The 19,541-nt window shown below is 40.6% G+C and overlaps 1 protein-coding gene across 2 annotated transcripts in view; it reads left to right on the plus strand.

Annotated features, from left to right (window-relative positions):
- abat (4-aminobutyrate aminotransferase) overlaps window positions 1–19,541 on the plus strand; it is a 50,251-nt gene that overhangs the window by 4,008 nt on the left and 26,702 nt on the right. For both annotated transcript variants that reach the window (XM_031730477.2, XM_039611132.1), the window contains 4 exons: window positions 12,621–12,764; window positions 15,351–15,448; window positions 15,558–15,587; window positions 17,950–18,067. In XM_031730477.2, the coding sequence (XP_031586337.2) occupies window positions 12,621–12,764; window positions 15,351–15,448; window positions 15,558–15,587; window positions 17,950–18,067 (390 nt within the window). The remainder of the gene's footprint in view (window positions 1–12,620; window positions 12,765–15,350; window positions 15,449–15,557; window positions 15,588–17,949; window positions 18,068–19,541) is intronic.

Here is a 19,541-nt window from a genome sequence, read left to right on the forward strand (position 1 = left end):
CATAATCCATCATATAAAATTGAATCAAATTAAAAAGTCTCTTTTTAAAAATTGTTTTATGAGTTTTAATCTTTTAACTTTATGCACTTTGCATTAAGCAAATATTAAATTATATGCAACAGTCTTTCACTTAAGAATTAGTTTAACATTTAAACCTATTTTCTGCATATTCCAGCATATAAAATAAGTAAAACTCAGCAACAATAAATAAAATCAAAGATTCAGCAGCACTGAGTCCTGTCATTCTTAAATCTATTTTCACCTGTTTAGCAGGAGTGGGGCGGATGGAGATCTGCCACAGCGGTCATGTCAGTGGGGGGATCTGGGGGTTTCTCTGTGAATGTCACATTCCCGTGGCAGCCTGCTCGGTGCTTGCTCAGATTTTAAGTTTAATTTTTGCTGTAGACAGAAGTTTTCTACCCACACAGAGTGAACAGTGGACACTAATGTTTTTATCACTTTTTACAGAATCAAACTCAAAGTAATGTGAGTACTCCCAAGCTTTAATGCTGCATGGTCGTACTCTCTCCATCACTCCATATTATCCATTGATATTATCCATTGATCTGCACACATCTGTTGCTGCCAAGGACGTCGCACACTTGTACGTCACTGTCATGAGACACTCTCACAAACATAATCATGGTTTAGTCACTTACGGGAAAGTAACAGTAATCTATTTTTTTTTTTTTTTTTTTTTGCAATAGTAATCCCTTTACTTGTTTCTTGAAAAAAGTAATCAGATTACTGCCCATCTCTACTTGTAATGAATGTAGCCTTTCGTAGCTTTAGAGGCAAGGCTCAGTGAATTGTAGATCCAGCACTGCATCCTGGAAAGTCCTGTAGCTCAGCGGTCCCCCCCGGTACTGGTCCGTGAGTCGTTTGGAACTGGGCCGCGAGAGTTGAGGCTCGGGTGTGAAATTCATGATTTTCAGGGTTTTTATTAGTTTTTAGCAATTTTTTAATCGTTTTTATCATTACCTCGGTTTCCCTGGGTCTTTTCCCGTGTATTATGAATAAATCCTATTTGTTTTGGTACCAGTACTGGTTTTATAAAAAAGTTTGGGGACCGCTGCTGTAGCTAGCCAGACCCCTGTAGTCAGTGTAGGTCAAGGTAACTTAGCCACCGTTAGCTATCTTCCAGCCAACTGTCCCAAGCAACCAGGAAATCAGGCAGGATGGGTGACAGTGAGGTGGAAGAGTAGCCCTAAACAGACGCCTGCAGTACACTACCAACCTGTTCATATTTACATCACTGATGACACGCCCGCTGAGCAAAATACTCTGGTTATTGGCAACTAATATGAGAAACATGTAGACGCCAGCAAACATTGCTGTTTGCCTTCCATAGACAAAACTGGGAAACATTCAAAGTGCTGATCAGCTGATTGGCAGAAAGTGAGGATCAGCTAGCACAAGCATTAGCAGAAATGACATTCACTTACTTCAATCGGAGGTCAATAAAGCCAATATTGAATTGTTGTGTAGTTTTGCCAAAACAATGTTGGATTCTGTAGTTTTCTTTGGCACCTCTGCAGTCGGACAAGGAGGGACTTTCATTTTTCAAGATATACAGCAGGTAAAACTGAACACATCACTCATTTCCTAAGCAAATATATTTCTAAAGGTGTTTCTGACATGAAATTCTCACCAGATGTCAGTAACAACCCATCCAATTCAAACATGCAAAGAAATTCATCCAGAGATGTTCATAAATCAAAGTATGTGTAATGAGAAACGACACAGGGAAAAAGTATTGATGGAATGTGACTGAAGTATTCTTCTTGCTTCATTTGACAGTACTGTTAAATTCAACAATAATCCATTCAGAAATTGCAATGTGAAGTTCTGCCTCCTGTTATTTTGTTACCGCCATCTCTAAACCATATATCATAGCATATCTCACTGCCATCTTGTAAACTTTCCCTTTAAATCTTGCTGCAATCCCTCTGTCACAAATCACCCCTTACACTTGTCTCCACCCACTCTATCGTGCCTGAAATCTCCTCTTCACCTCACTTGTGCACTATCTATTGCTTCACTATACTAGTATTCTATTTGTAAATCAAGATGTTCAAAATTCAAACATTTAACCCACTGAGAGATCAGCTCGACAGTATGTTATGTAAAATAGGCCAGGCAAACCAAGTGTGTTAAGTACTTAAGAAATCAGTCATTCCATGTCAAATCAACCAGGCCTTCTGCTCGACATTCTGGTGTGTCAGTCCACTTTCAGACCTCTGCAGGCTGTTTGAACACAAATATCGCAAAGACTATTAAGTTTCTTGGAACTCTAGCCCATGAATAGCTATAATCTATATTGTATACATTGCTGTGCAATATGATTGTTGGGTTTTTCTCTGTATTTATTATTGTGCGATCTACTGTACAATATAAAGCGCCTTGAGGCGACTTTTGTTGTGATTTAATTATAAATATATATAAATAAAATTGAATTGAATTGAATTGAACTGTGCAAAAGTCTTAAGCCCCCTAGACTAGACTCCATCAATTGCATTTTCATCCAAGTATTAAAACAGTCCTTTGTACACCACCAAAGGGTGGCATACAGAGATTAAAATACAAATTGACATAATATTTGGAGGCGATGCGGTTAACAGTAACATTTACTTTTTGTTGATGCTAACATCGATGTTACAGTTCGTATTTCCCTTAATCAGAGGATGTATCTTTTTGTGTGTAGGTGTATACTAACTTAAGAATTCATAGAGGTCCTTGTTTTGTTTCAGAATTCATACCACAGCCTTTTGTAGTAATTTAGGCGCTCAGAACAAAAATATTTTATATATTTACATTTCCCTTAAAAGTCACAAATATTGTTAGTTTCATTAAATACATTCAGTGTTAGTAGCTGTGCTATGGATTTCTTAGCTGCTGTATTCAATAATACCACCGCACAGCTGATTACACAACAGATTTGTTGTCAAAGTAAGTTCAGTTTGTTTAAGGACAGGGCAGAAATGCTGCAGGTTTAGTCAAAACAAACAAACAAACAAACAAACACACAAAAACTGTAAATATGATTCAGATGTTCTGGAGAACAGTTAGATTTTTTTAGTTTGCTGCGCTCCTTTATTTTTCTTCTTACTCTATAAATTACTGTCAAAACATCCTAGATGCTTTAAACTGTACTCACATGTGAAACTAACCAGAAGCCTCATGAAAACAGGCATAATCAAATGTGACTGAAAATAAAGCCTTTTCCTTTTTCTCCTGCCTGTTCTCATCATAATGGTGTAATTCCATATTTTCCAGTTCCAAAAACCTTTCTTATTTCTGGTCTGTAGCACGTTGGATCTATTTCTCAGCAACTGTCTCCCTATCAGCCCTGTCACCATTTATTTGGTTTGGGTTTTTTTGGTTTTTTTTGGTTTTTTCTGGGGGGGGTTCTTATGCTTCATAGGTGGGCATTCTGGTGAACTTTGGATCATTGTCTGCATAACCCTTCAGGATTTCAGCTAATGACTGAACTGTTTCTTATTGTTAAATTATGACCCCTCTGAGCCCTCTAGTTCTTTAGATGTTTTTCTGGGTTCTTTTGTAACCTCCTGGATGAGTCACTGATGTAGTCTTGAAATAATTTTGGCCGAGTTTATTTTTAACATAGCCGGCTCCTGCCAGTCACAACGGATGGCTGTCCCTCCCGGAGCCTGGTTCTGCTGGAGTTCTCTTCTTGGTAACTATTAACAGCAGTCTCACTTGATGTCGTGCCTACTTATTTTAAACAGGCTAGGGTACATTCTCTGATTTAAAAACCTATTTTGAAGCTCCCTTTTCTTTCGAATATTTAAGAAAAAACTGTACTCTTAAACATTAGACTGTGTTTCCCAAACTGGTTTTAAAACTGTCTAAAGCACAAAATCTGTATTTTTATGAATTCTTAATGACCTTTTACTACTTTTTAGGTGACTTTGGCTTTCTTGTGCTTTTAGATCTCTCTGCTGCTTTAGACACAATAGACCACACTCGTGGCTCATTAAAACACTATGTGGGCATTAACAGCATAGCCTTAGAGTGGTTTAGGTTCTTTTAACACAGAGAACCTTCTAACCATCTTGGTGATTCTGCATCTGCCTCAGCCCCTATGTCATATGGAGTCACACAAAGATCAGTTCTCAAGCTAATCCTTTCTTCCCCTTACCTTCTCTGCCTGGCATTTTTTTTTAAACATGACCTTCCATATTTCTATGTGTATGACACACATGCCTATAAGAAGAAATGTCATCTCCCCTAAACATTAATGGTTTAGGGGAGATGGATGAAGTCAGATTGATGTCATTATGTTCTGACCCAGCGGTCCCTCTTGGACTTGGTCCTCTGCAGCTAAACTCACAGTAACAAACCTTGGTGTGAAACAAGACTGTAATTTTAAACTAGATTTTTTTCATTGCCTTTTTAAAACTTATTTTATTGATTTGTTGTGTGGTATTTTGGTGCTTTGTTCAACATATTGCAAAACTCTTTAGAAAGGGTTTTACAAATAAAATTGGATTTATTTATTTTTTTTAAAGGGAGTCTTGCCTTCAAAGTAGTTACATAGTTCCATAGTTACACTTCTGTGATCTTACTCAGTGGAAACAAGAAACACACAAATGTGTCTTTATATTCATTTAGCGCCTGGACTGTTGCCATAGTGACAGGGTAGTAATGTCAGTTGCATTTTAACTTGGTTCTTTTCACTGGTAAATAGCAATGACTGAACAACATGAACCTGTGATAGTCATGTATTTTACTTTTATGTGAACAACACCCGCACAGCGCTTGACTAGGAAAGTAAATGAACAGTAACAGTGTTTAAAGAGCCTCTGAACCACTCATTAACAGCCTCGATTGCACCGAGTGCTCAAAGGAGATCTTTCTGAACAAATTTAAACATGTTTGTTTGTCTCAGTAACCCAGGAAAGTAAAACTTCCCATCATTACTTTTACTTAGCATTATTATGAATGGGGCCTAAACATAAATTAATAATCCACAACTAAAATCCGTATGATTTTAACTATTTCATTTGACAGTAGTGCTGCTGAATTCCTGTTGATGTTCAGATTTCAGTTTATTACAGTGCAAACTGTGAACTTCTTCTCCCCCCTGGCATATGAAGATGCAGTCTTGTGTAACTTTCACAATCAAAACCGGTTTTATCCAGTTCATGAGGCGTTGCCAAGAAACCGTCTGTCTGTGCATGCATGTCTTTGTATGTTGTGCATGCAGTGTGCAAGTGCCAAGGTTTTCTAGCCTGTGAAAGCAGATAACTGGATTTTTCCTGTTCCTGCAGACAGTGTTACATAACACATGATGAATGAGGAGAAAGTGCATGCAGCCATCCCTGCCTTTGCCTCACTCAACCCTTAGTTCTTTTTTATCATAGAATACTATTGTCATAGTACTTAAAGTGCTACACTCTACCTTAAAAAAGTAACAAATATTTTAACAAAAAAATCTTCTGTTAGTGGGCTTGCCCAAATTTTAACATCATCAAACTCTCAAACACCCTTGAATATTACTATATGAATATAATATAGTATTCCCAGTAAATCACCACTGTCTAATAGTAGGGTCTGGGGAGCCATAGCCCCCAGGACATTAAGCAGGCATGGAGGAGATCCAGGCCACAGACATCTAGTGGACCCCCAGAGAATGAGAGGCCAAGGAGGACCCCCGCAGGGGCAGTCACTCCATCCACCTAGAAAAGAGCTGAGGAGTGCCTTGGACAAGGGTGACCCAGCAGCCATGGTGCAGCCACAGGGAGCTGGGTGTGAAGACCCCATCCCTCTCTCTGCCCGCTGGTATGTGGTGTAGATGGATGCTGTTCTAAAGTGCATTTAAAACAGAGTAGGGGTAGGTGCAACTGACTCTCTGCCAGATAACAGATGAACATTCCCAAGAACCCTCAATGTCTACATGTATTTAAAATTCAGAGGTGGACCACCCCGATGACACACCAACCAGGACCCAAGACCCCAAGTCCACCCTGGACCCACCCAGGAGCACCTAGCAGGCCGGTAACCTACGTCCACCAACACAGACCCTCCCCCAGCTCTGCCAAAGGCAGCCTCCTGGTGGCTCTTGGTGGCCACCCAAGAGCCACCAGAGCCCCATCCAGGTTGTGACCACAGCCTCCGAGTTGACCCCCCCAAGAAATTGGTCCCTAGAGTATCCCCACACAACCCAAGTCTGTACCCACCCCCACATCAACTACAATAATGAAGGTGGGAAAAAACCACGACCCCCACCCCCACTAGGTGATGGAGCCGATCAAAGAAGCCCAGAGAGATCAAATAGAATAGAATAGAATAGAATTCAACTTTATTGTCATTGCACATGTCACAGGTACAGGGCAACGAAATGCAGTTTGCATCCATCCAGAAAGTGCTTTAGTCGTGATATAGATATATTACAATATAAATTAGCAATAATAGAGATGTGTAAGTATATTACAGAAATGGGTCTATTATGGTATGTTATAATGTACACAGTGTGAAGTATGTTATGAATATTCTATAACTATAAGTATGTACAGGCTGTAGTGAGTACAAGCTATGTACAGGCTATGAACAGGATATAAATATGTAGGGCTGTTCGATATAACGATATATATCGGATGACGATAGAAAAACGTCTATCGTTTCATTTTACGCTATCGTTTGTTTCGTGGTGTCGCAAAATAAACTGTTTACGGCAATATTTTTTCATCATTTTGATGGTCACTGTAGTGGCTATATTAATTCCTTAAAGTTCTCTCTTTCTCTTATATTTAATATAACCACACTACTGACGGACAAGCGCTTGTTTTTTATGCGTTGTCGTTAGCAACAACGACGGTAAAACCACGGCGTGTCCGCTTGTTTATTTTCCACATAAACCTTTCACAATAAAGCTCAAGATCCTGTTGAGGCTTTTCAAAATAAAACGAGTCACGTGAAAGATGCAGAGTATTAACGGCAGTGTTGCCAACTTAGCGACTTTGTCGCTATATTTAGCGAGTTTTCAGACCCCCTAGCGACTTTTTTTCTATAAAAAGTCGCTAAAAAGACGTGAAAGCGTATCGCTTTTACTCTCATCAACAGCGGGTGCTGTAACGCAGTCAGTTCTTCTTTTAATCTTTTACTCTTATGCTGTTTTGTGGATCACAAGGTTTAAAACTACTTATAAACACACACAAACACAAAGTAACTCCACCAGAGTGCCTATTTCGGGTCACTTTTGCCGGTCCAAGCCCGGATAAAGGAGCAGGGTTGGAATTGTGACATTAAAAAAACAATAATTGCTAAAAGAAATTTAATTGTAGTTCTAAATAAACTCTAAATGGATTTAGGACGTTTTTACTCACTTTATGTCTCTTCCACGATGTTATTTTCTCTCCAACAACATAGGTTACAATTATATTAGCGTGACCAATTATGCAAATTAGGTGATGACGTCATTTAGCGACTTCTAGCGACTTTTAGGACAGCCAATAGCGATTTTCCTTACTGAGGAGTTGGCAACACTGATTAACGGATGAGAAGCAAAAAAGAGCCGCCAGGTGCTAAAAAATAAACCTTAGACTCAAACGTTAGAACAGACTTTTCTCCGCAGCACGCTGTGTAATAAATACTCACAAAGAAAACGGCGGCCGTTACAACTTACGTCTAAAAATGTATAGTTCCATGCATCAGTTAAAACACTCGACTCCAGGTACACGACGCCCAGCTGGAAACACTTCACGCAAGTCGAGATGCCCGAGATTCACAGAATTTACAGGAAATGTTACATTTTTGTAATTTATATCGTTATATCGACGATAGATGTCTTAATATCGGGATATGAGATTTTGGTCGTATCGCACAGCCCTATAAATATGAAATAAAAACTATACAGAAATCTGAGATATACAGTTATACAGAATGTGAACTATGTAAGTTATAAACAGTTGTGGGATTAAAAATTATCGTATGTACAGAATGATTATCTACACAGAACTATACAGTAGTGGTAAAGTGCTAGTGGTTGTGGGTGTGTGTATGTTCAGTCCATGAGTTTAACGTGGGTCAGATGTCAGGAGGCAGAGTTCAGGAGTCTGACAACTGTGGGGAAGAAGCTGTTCCGGTACCTGGTGGTCTTAGTCCGGAGGCTCCTGTAGCGCCTCCCAGAGGGCAGGAGGGTGAAGAGTCTATGTGATGGGTGACTGGGGTCTCTGATGATTTTCCCAGCCCTTTTCTGACACTGCTTCCTGTAGATGTCCTTTATGGCAGGAAGTGGTGCTCCGGCGATGCGCTGGGCAGTTTTCACGACCCTCTGCAACGCCTTCCGGTCTGAGGCAGAGCAGTTCCCGTACCAGACTGTTATACAGTTGGTCAGGATGCTCTCGATGGTGCAGCGATAGAAGTTCACCAGGATGTCTGAGGACAGGTGGTTCTTCCTCAGAGTCCTCAAGAAGAAGAGGCGCTGGTGAGCCTTCTTGACCAGCTTGGAGCAGTTGGTCGTCCAGGTGAGATCTCGGAGATGTGGACTCCCAGGAACTTGAAGCTGCTCACACGCTCCACAGCCGTCCCCTTAATGTGGATGGGTGGATGTGGGTCAGCATTCCTCCTGTAGTCCACGATGAGCTCCTTAGTCTTCTCGGTGTTAAGCAGCAGGTTGTTTGTGTCGCACCACTCAGCCAGACGATCCACCTCCTCCCTGTAGGCGGCCTCGTCGTTGTCACTGATGAGGCCAATCAGCGTGGTGTCATCTGCAAACTTAATGATGGTGTTGGAACCATCAGCAGGTCTGCAGTCGTGGGTGAAGAGGGAGTAGAGGAAAGGGCTCATCACACAGCCTTGTGGTACACCAGTGTTCATTGTGATTGTTGATGAGCAGCGGTTATCCAGTCGGACATGTTGGGGGCGGTTGGTCAGGAAGTCCAGTAACCATTTGCAGATGAGGGAACTGATGCCCAGGTCTGTCAGTTTCCTGATGAGTTGTGAGGGGTGGATTGTGTTGAATGCTTGTTGTCCAGGTGTGAGAGGACAGAGTGCAGTGCGATGGAGACTGCATCCTCTGTGCTCCTGTTCTGGCGGTATGCAAATTGGTGGGGGTCCAGGGTGGGGGAGACAGGATTTGAAGTGTGCTAAGACCAGCTGCTCTAAGCACTTAGTGATGATGGGGGTGAGGGCTACTGGGCGGTAGTCATTGAGGCTAGATGGGTTGGAGTTTTTGGGTATCGGGACGATGGAGGTGGATTTGAAGCAGGCCGGTACCACAGCGTGGGGCCAAGGACAGGTTGAATATGTCTGTGAGCACTCCTGCAAGCTCCCCAGAACACGCTCTGAGAACACGCCTGGGATACCATCAGGACCTGCAGCCTTGTGGACATTGATCCTGCTCAGCACCGCTCCCTACATCGGTGGGGAGAGAGTCAGAGGTTGGTGGTCTGGCGTCATGTCTGTTATGGTTGTGGTTGTGGGGTTCCCTCGCTCAAAACGAGCATAAAAGTTGTTGAGCTCGTTGAGGAAGGAGGCATCAGAGGATGTGGGGAGGGTTTGGTGGTCCTGTAGTCTGTAATGGTCTGGAGTCCTTGCCACATGCGTCCGGGGTTGGAGTTGGAGAAGTGTTCTTCTACCTTCTTTTGTAATGGTGTTTGGCTTTTTGATGCCCTTTTTAGATTAGCCCTGGCTGTACTGTAGGCGTGTGCATCTCCTGACCTAAAGGCGGTGTTGCGGGCCTTCAGGAGGAGACGAACATCCCGGTTCATCCAAGGCTTCTGGTTGGGGTACATGGTGATCCGTTTCTGGGTGGTGACACTGTCTGTGGTTTCGAGATGTAATCCAGTACAGATGAGGCGCACTGGTCCAGGTCTGTGTGGGTGAACATATTCCAGTCTGTGTTTTTAAATCTGTCCTGAGCACTGCATCTGTCCCTCTGGCCACACTTTAATTGTCCTCACAGCAGGTTTCACACGTTGGATGAGTGGTGAATACCTAGGTGTGAGGAACAGGGAGAGATGGTCCGATTGTCCAATGTGGGGAGGGTGTTGCTTTGTAGGCTCCAGCCAAGTTGGAATAAACATGGTCTAAAGTCTTGTCTCCTCTGGTGTGGCAGGAGACATGTTGGTGGAATCTGGGAGGACTGTCTTTAAGTTGGTGTGGTTGAAGTCGCCAGCAACAATAAAAGCAGCCTCGGGGTGTTTATTCTGGTGTTTGTTAATGGCTGCAGAAAGTTCTTTCATGGCCAACCTAGCATTAGCATCGGGGGGGATATATACTGCAGTGAGTATGATCGAAGTGAGTTCTCTGGGGAGATAATAAGGTCTGCATTTGACCATTAAAAACTCCGCATTAGGTGAGCAGTGACTCTCAGTAGTAGTGGAGTTCATGCACCAAGCATTGTTAATATAAATGCACAAACCTCCACCTCTGGTCTTGCCGGAGTCATCTGCTAGCCTGTCGGCTCGGTGTGTGTGGCGTCCTGCTAACTCGATAGCATTGTCCGGGCAGCTGTTGTTCAACCATGTTTCGGTGAAAAACATGACATTAATGCCAAATGTGGCGGCAGAAGCTAATAGACTAATATGTTCTATCATATGGTCTCTAAATTGGTTAGAATTAAGATTATTTTTATTTTTCCAGTTTATGAAGACAGTCAGGCAATGAAGGTGGTGAGAACCATGTGGACTGCATTCATCTCTGTAGTGACATCATCTAAGTTTCCCAACAAACACACTAAAGGGGAGACTAGAATTTTACATTTCAGACACTTTGATAAGTCTTCACATATCCACCACCAAAATCTCTGAACTGGTGGACAGAACCAAAGCGTGTGGATGTAATCGTTAGGTGTATTGCCTTGACAGTGTGACCTGTATAGTGCACTCCATGTAGTATTTTGTATTGTATTAATTACAGATTGGGATTTCTAATCAATGGAAAGGTTTTTAAGCATATCTGAGACCAGAAGTTTTGGTCTAAGCTGACTGATAGATCCACTTCCCATTGTGCAATAGAAAGGGGATATTGATTCATCTGTTTTGGAGAGTGTCCTGTGTTTTAGATAGTAGTTTTAGAGTTTTGAGATGAATTCAACTTAATGAGGTTTAAGTTTCTTTTTTACTATAGATTTAATTTGTTGATATTCTAAAAAATCTATTCTTGTTAATCCCATACTGTTAAACTAGTCTGTCAAACAGAATAAAATCTGTTCCTTCTAATATATGTTCCAAGTATTTAATTCCTTTACAACTCCAATTTGGGAAGTTAATTATATTATTGTTCTGTAGTATGTCAGGGTTGTTCCAGATGGGTGTATGTTTGGAATTAATGAAGACTTATTTTTAGAAACTCCCACCATGCTGTTCGAGAAGAGCTGATGTTGATGCTATTAAAGCAACATGTTGTTTGATGTTTGAACTAATGAATGGTAGGGCCACAATCTCTATATTATTGCATAGTGCCCAGGCTCATCTAACAGGGTGTGTTTTAACCATTTTTAACCATCCTGAGATGAATTGTAGGCTGTTGGCTAAGAAGTAGTGTTGAAAGTTAGGCAGATCTAGTCCTCCTTTGTCCTTAGTCCTTTGTAGCATTTTTAAGCTAATACGCAGGGGTTTATCTTTCCAAAGGAATTTAGAAATATACGATTCCAGAGATCTGAACCAGTCTGCTGATGGTTTATTCAGGATCATTTAAAAATAAATAATTGATTCTTGGCAACTCTTAAAAAAGAGTTTATTAATGTAATTACCTCAGAGAGAGTGGTTTGTGAGTGTTGGAGGAAAAGCAACACATCATCCACATAAAGACTGATTTATGTGGATGATATATATATATATATATATTTATACATTTATGTTCAATTTTTTTCCATTCAGTAGTGTGCAAACAACTCAAGACCTCTTGTAATATACATATTCACATAATTCTAACTGTAATGTAATTACTAAATTTAATATGTAATATGTTACTGCATTACTGAAGAATGTAATGTGTTTACAGTAACACATTACATTGGAATGTGTTACACTGTAGACAGGTCAAGCAGAGGGTGGCACTGGAAGTAACGACACAAACACGTGTGTGGGAGGAGTTTGGTGAGGAGAAGAAAAAAATACTTTTATATGTGTACAGTGAGGCTGGGGTGCTGCTGAATTGAGTTAAATATGGTTGGGTGTGGAAGGAATGTTTCACAGATTTCCACAGAAGAAGCAGAGTTTAGGGACGAAGGGGAATACTCCCCCATCACTGGATGTGAAGTCACTGAAAAACCTCATTTTGATTCAAAATCACAAACTATTTGAAGCCATTTGTTATTATTTTAATTGGTCATTCTCTACCCTGTGTTTGTTTTTATGTTCTGGTGACCATTAAATTAAAGAGTTGTGGCTCTCTCTCCATTCATTTAGATAGGGGCTTCAAGATACCCCAGGATTTAATCCAAGGTTGCATAGATATGAGACTGGCTGCTAGAAGGACTTTGTAAAAAAAACCCACACTTTTGACTCCTCTGCTGTGACAGATGTCACATTCTTGTTTATTTAATAAAGTTAATGTGCTTTTTTTTTTTTTTTGCACCTTTCTGTTCTCTCTGTTCCCCCCTTCCCCAACGCCTCTTCCCCTTTCCCTCTTTCTTTTCTTTGTTTTTATAGGTGGCTTGGAGACATTAGAAGCTGAGGACAGTTTTTGCCTGTCTCTCACACTTTTTGACTGTGGCTGTTTTGTCATGGCAACCTCCTTGATCAGTCGTCAGCTGGCTTTTTCTCTGCAGAAAAACTTGTGGCTCAGTGCTTCAGGTAAATCTAGCACTATACCAGATCCTTCTTTTCCAATCAGGATATAACATTCAGTGGCTAAAGGTGTGTTACTAGTGTTGGTCTTAAAACTGTTTGGACCATTGTGTAAATTAATATGTCTGTGAAGGTTCTCAGTCATTCAGGTCATCGTAATCTAAGGAGCTTGGAAAGAAAAGCGTCTGGACTTCTCTAAGTTGCTTGAAGACGTTTCACCTCTCATCCGAGAAGCTTCTTCCAAGCCATCTATGTCCACTGTGAGCGACCATCTTTGAACAGAGGCGGTGGTTTACGACACCAACTGTCTGCCATCTATAATCCAGTTTTGAGATCCCTTCCCAGACGCCTTAACGCCCACTCACATCCTGGGCCATCTGACCTCAGGAAATCACATGACAGGGTGGGGCCAGGTTTCACAACGAGCTCACCCTAAACCTTGGCTGATTGTGACCTACACCCATTTTCACACCTTGGCTCATGTGATTAGGTAGAGGATCATTAGGGGGTCCTTTGTCCCTCTCGAGGGGACACTCCCACAGAGCTTAAATCTGGGACTCTCCACCATTTGACCCTAGAACTGAAGAAGCTTCTCGGATGAGAGGTGAAACGTCTTTAAGCAACTTAAAGAAGTCCAGACGCTTTTCTTTCCAAGCTCCTTAGACTGTGTAAATTGATCTTATTCTTCCAGCCATATTAGTGCCACAGCTAATGACTTATAAACAAACTCTTAAGACCCCAATAGTTTATTTGGCTTTTTAAGCACAGATTTTAAAGAATGCAATTATTTGTCCCTGTGTCTAACCCTCATACACACAATAGTCATTTTACACCTTTTCTACATGTATGGCTTATTTCAAAGTGACTATAAGAATTTTAAGATGATTTTTTTTAATTGAAATGTCTCATCTGAAAATGACATTGTAATACCTCTCATGGGTAAAGCAGTGAAAGCAGAATAGCATTGTGTAATCAGTGTAAATGTTTAAACTGAAGGAGGATGTGCTTATCAATACACATGTTTGTGCTTTTCAGAGATGAGTGACTGAGTGGTGTGTCAAAGGTCTTCTGTCCATAACCACAAAGCCAGACATACTCCTGTAAATCTGAGTAACTAGTAAATTATTCACTACACATGGGACGCTATTGCATTGGCAAAATCTGTCTACAGACAGCTGCCATTATCCGATAAACTGGATTTGTGACAGGTTTTGCTACTGAAGGCATCTCCATAAAGGCTGTTTTTATATAGTAACATTTTATTGAAAGAGGAAGCTGTCTAGAATGTATAAAATGGCTATAAATAATTAATGCATTACAACAACTGTGGATTTAAAGTTGAAGCTCTGCACTTCAAGATGTGATTGAAGTACAAACTTGATTTGTTAATTTTAATTCCAGTCTGGTTGTGTGCAGAAGCAAAATCACAAAAAAGTGTTGTTGTTCCCAAGCGGAACAACAACACAACTAACTTTATCTCAAGAAAGTGTTCACCTGCAACTGCTTCATAAACGGTCGGTATAAGTGTCCAGCGGAGCACTGATATGAGCTTTAAACCTTATCTTTGCTTGTTTGATAGTAGATCAACTAACAGCCTAGTCATCCATGAGAAGCTATTTCAGTTCACTGGACTTGTTGCTGTAACCGCTACCTAAGTAAAGATGACCCCAAATTGTCCAGAACCAGTAAGAACTAGTTTCTGGGCTTATCTTGTTTTTCAGCTGTGAGTCAGAGTTACCGGGATAGAGGATACTGTAGGGGTCGAGGCAGATACTATGGATTTGGTTGTTTGAGATATAACTATGGAAAAATATAAATTTCCTTCTCTGCTCCCAAGCTGCCTCGGGCTTATCCAGGACAGAGGACATAGTTAGGGACAGTATTAGGGTATATTTGCCTTTAAAAAATGATCATAACAAAGAGGGAAAAGTTCCCAGCACTTTATTTGTTTCTATCATGGCTGGCACCACATGTAAAACACCAGGACATGAGCACAAAGTAAGTACCAAATATTGCACTCCTCACGACCATACATGATGGCAATGACATAGGTTACATTGTAGGATCATTGTAGGATCTACAAAGATTCACTATTGAGTCATGCCATAGTCTGGTGGTGGAAGACATTTTTCTGCAGAGGGAGCAAAATCTGGGGAGGGAGGGAGGGAGGGAGGGAATAGCTTGTCTATGACTGGGGTTGAGTTTCGCTGAAGTAGACAAAACCAATCCTCAGTGGCAGGGTCCCTTGGGGTGGAAAAGAGTTGTGCTTAGTTAGGTCTAGATATTGTGGAGCTGTACTGGTGGACATGCCCCTGGAAGATTGTGTGGAAATTGGGGAAAGTGCCTCAGTGGTAAACTGGGCTGGTAGTACCTGTTTTGGAGAAGGGGACTAGAGGGGGTGTTCTAGCTTCAGGAGAAACACACTTCTCAGTCTCAGAGGTCAGGAATTTTTAAGCCCAAATATGTTCAAAAGATGTTTCTGCATATGAATGAATAACCAAAATCCTGATCATAATGACATTTGGAAAAATACTTTTCCTATGAATTTGTATGTAGACTGACTATGAACTTTTTTTGTGGTTTCTCCGTCAGGTTGCAGATATGTGAGCAAAGCAGCAGCAAAGCCACAGGTGGAGTTTGACTACGATGGACCCTCCATGAAAACTACAGTCCCTGGTCCACGATCAAAAGTAATGGTACACACACACACACACACACACACACACACACACACACACACACACACACACACACACATTTCTTGCAATCAAAAACTTTTCTCTCTCTTTCTATCTCTAGGAGCTGATGAAACAGCTGGGACAAATACAGGTGAGATGTGTGTGTTAGTATTTGTGGTTTCTGCTAGTTACAATTGAGCATGATTGTCTACAACAGCATGAATACAACAAGAGTACTTCTCCATTCCTTTATATATGAGTTTTTTGGGGGGTTTTTTAACTGAATGCCTTGTTTTGGTTGATACTGGTACTGGATACTGATCTCCTACAACTGCTGGCAAAAATTATGCAGTCATCACATTTGCAAGATGTTCAGTAAACTTACCTTCAAGCCAATAAACATGTGACAAACAAACATGCCATTATTTGTTACATGAACATTCTGGCTTTGTGAAACGTACCTCAAACAAATTAAATCAAATGAGGACAAACTTTGTAATCTAAAAGAAATACCTGAACAAATTTCAATATGCAAAATATTTAACCGGGTTCAGGCTTTAACAAGCTGGCTGCTTTTGGTGTATTAGGGTATACAGAAAATATTTATTGAAAAAAAGTTGGCATTGGAAACTGGTGAACTGGTGTTTTTGTTTTGTGTTTTTTCAGGGGATGCATATTTTTTGGAAATGGAAATTATTTCACTGATTGTGTTTGTGCATTAATAACTGAACATTTTTTGGTATATTGCATTTTAATATCATTTTTAAAAGTCACTTTATTTTCCGTAGTAGCTCTACTGTAATTAGTAGGTATGTAGTGACACTCAGGCAACAAGTACGCTCATCATTGTATGAGACTTTTCAGCATTACAAACAAAAATGTGTTTTAAAAAGGCGGTCAGACAAACGGTGAAATCAAATGTTCAAATGGCTCTTTGTATTCAAGCCAAAATAAGCAAAAACTGCATCTGTGTGTCATGGTGAATGGATTTAAAGGACTCAGGTGCAAGACTCCTTGCAGAGTGATGGTGAATTTATTTACAGTGAAAAACAGTTCGAGTTTGTAATCCAAAGGGCAGTGCAGTGATAAGGTGACTCCTCCTCGCGGTGACAGTGCAGTGATAATCCAAAACAATTTCCTCTTTCGCCCGCTCCTCCTCCGTACCCTGGATCCTGGAGGCAGACGAGAAAACACACGCACGTTAACTCAATCGTTCTCGCTCATTCACAAACTGGGTACACTAAATCGCGGCTACGCTACCCGGTTTAGCTCAACGTTCCAGCGTTGGCTGTGATCCGACTGCACCGTTAAATAGGTCTGCTTCGGATTAGTAGCAGCCGGTGAAGTGATTAAGCACAGGTGCGGCGATTCCAGCTCGGGACACTCCCCCCGGGTCAGCTGCCGTTCTGTGCCACGGCTTCCGGAAGTACATGTTCCCACATAAAAACACACACGCACAGGATGGAGAGGAGAAAACCACAAAGTGCACACAAACACAACCAAAACTGGCAAAGTGACCGGTGAGGACTGTCTGGGCGTGACACTATGTATGACATACAGATAGGATGTCGAATGAGAGCTCTGTCAGCTTATTCTAACATGTTTACTTTACTTGTAAATATCTATTGATAGTAATACATATTGTCTTTAAAATTCTCTTTAAATTGATATACTTTTTCTCTAGCTAAAATGACTATGCCATGCTTCTGTGTGTGTGTTGGCAGATTGGGTCTGTAAGTATGTTAAGTCAGTGAACTACATAAATAATTTCTGGAGCACAATATGCTGTTCCCTCTTTTTTAGCACCATCCACTCTTATAGGGTGGTTATACGGTGCTTCTGTAGTATCTGAAGCTCAGTGATACCAGAGATGTCATGTTATCCAAGTGATGTCTTCATACTGTGCAGGTGTTTGTGTGTGGATTTTGATATAATTATATTTTAATTGTCTCTATTGTAGTAACTATAAAGTTACTTATCATTTTCAGGGATACTTTGAAGCAGTGGTTCTTAACCTGGGTTCGATCAGAGGGTTCGGCAGAGCCTCCGCCGTGACATGCACGGCTCATTTTGTGCACCAGTAAAAAACATATCTATGTCTTGAATTTGAAAAAAATCACATTTTATTTTTCACTAAAGAGGGGTTCAGTGAATGTGCATATGAAACTGGTGGGGTTCGGTACCTCCAACAAGGTTATGAACCACTGCTTTGAAGGATGTTAGAAAGACTGTTAAAAGGTTACAAATGCAGAATGAATTGAAGGCGTTATGTTTACCTTCAACATAAGACTCTTCAAGAACCATAATAGCCTGAATCTAAACATATGCTAAATTGTGCTGTTTTGTCAAACTGCACTGGTTTTTATAGTAAATAACTGGCTGCTTTTATCTTTACAAATTTGCCCTTTTTGTTATCATATTCCAGACTTCATAGTTAATTGATGAATATCTTTAAATACTCTTAATCTTAAGTACAATGTGAGGTTTTTAATACATAACATGTTTTTCCCCAGAATACTGGTGCAATCAACTTTTTCTGTAACTATGAGGAGAGCAAAGGGAACTACCTTGTGGATGTGGATGGGAACCGCATGCTGGATATCTACACTCAGATTTCTTCCATCCCAATTGGTTAGTACAGATATTTATGTAATCACTTCAGTTTAGATTGTTGAATAGTGACACATGGATGAAATCTATAATCTCAAATGTTATTTTATATTGCATGTGACTTCCAATGATTTTGTTAATCCTTTGGAAAATACAGTTAGAAGCTACATGGCACAGAAAAGGTAGATACAAATACCCAACAAATAAATCTACATCTTTAAAGTAGATATTGCCACATTCTGTTTTCTGTTCCTCCAGGGATGCTTTTTCCCCTTAAATCAATGGTTTCTGCTCTGAGGCTCATGAGCTCCATGATAGAAAGGTTTTTTTTCTTTGTCAGAATCTTACACACTTTATTAATTTAATGTTCCAAAGGGCCAATCAGACGATGTTCATTTTCCTCTCCCTGTACTTGCTTGTATGAATTTGTTGGGTCTGCGCTTCCACAGGCCCCGCTGGTTTAGAAACTTCTTCTCGTTAACGACAAGCAAGGAAACAAGACAAACAGCTTTAGTGTGTGTGTGTGTGCATGTGAGTGTGCGTGTTTGTGTTTGGGGGTGCGTTTGTGTGACCTCCTGCTCACCGAAAGGGTCATAAAAGCAAGAAGTTTACTAAACAACAAACAGAACCTTCAGATAGGATGTCCCTATAATAAAACACTACAGCCTCCCCCACCAACACACTGGCTGGAGAGGTGGTCAGAGACAAAGGAATGTCTTTGATCATGCTGCTTGAACTAAGACTTACAAATTTGAGTAACACAATGACAACATTTAACAATTTGACTCCAACTGTCCCCCCTTTTTTTTCAATTTTGTACTTAAATTTCCACTTATGGACTCTTGTGTTTGCCTGTTTCAGTGTAGGCTTCATTCACACACAACTCCTCATGTCATTCACTTCCTATTGCTGCAAAAGTTCACAGTTAATACATGTGTTAGCAGTTACCCTATTTCTCATTGATCGCATACACAGTAAACTGCATCCTGCAAGGAAACAAATGAATGTCAACAGTCAAAACAGGAATCAACATTCTCAAGATCATATGCCATATGCCCTATACAGAATAGGCATTCAAACCCATCAGTTGGTTTTTATTATTTGTCCATGTGGCTTCCAGCTATCTTCAAAGCTGTAGCCTGGTCAACACTCCTCTTTATGACCCCTATCAACCTCCCAAATGTTCTCACTGCATTTTTCCTGTGGGGTGAATAGAGTCACCTGGTGAATCATCTGCATTTACAACTCCTCTCCTTTCCTGTTGTCACTGCAGAAAAAGTTTTTTAAAGGAAATTGGATCAAGTTGTTGTTTATGATCTTCTCCCCCCTTTTTGAGTCATGTCCACCCATGGCTCAAAACTTCATCCAGCTTAGAGAAGTGTACATGATGTAAATGTAAACAAAGGAAAGCCCTCTGCAGTATCAAGTCTACATGGCAAAGTAACACATGTTAGTGATCTTCATCCTTGGGAAAAGTGCTGTCAGCTATTCCCCA

The sequence above is a fragment of the Oreochromis aureus genome, linkage group 4, assembly GCF_013358895.1.
Source record: "Oreochromis aureus strain Israel breed Guangdong linkage group 4, ZZ_aureus, whole genome shotgun sequence".
NCBI lineage: Eukaryota > Metazoa > Chordata > Actinopteri > Cichliformes > Cichlidae > Oreochromis > Oreochromis aureus.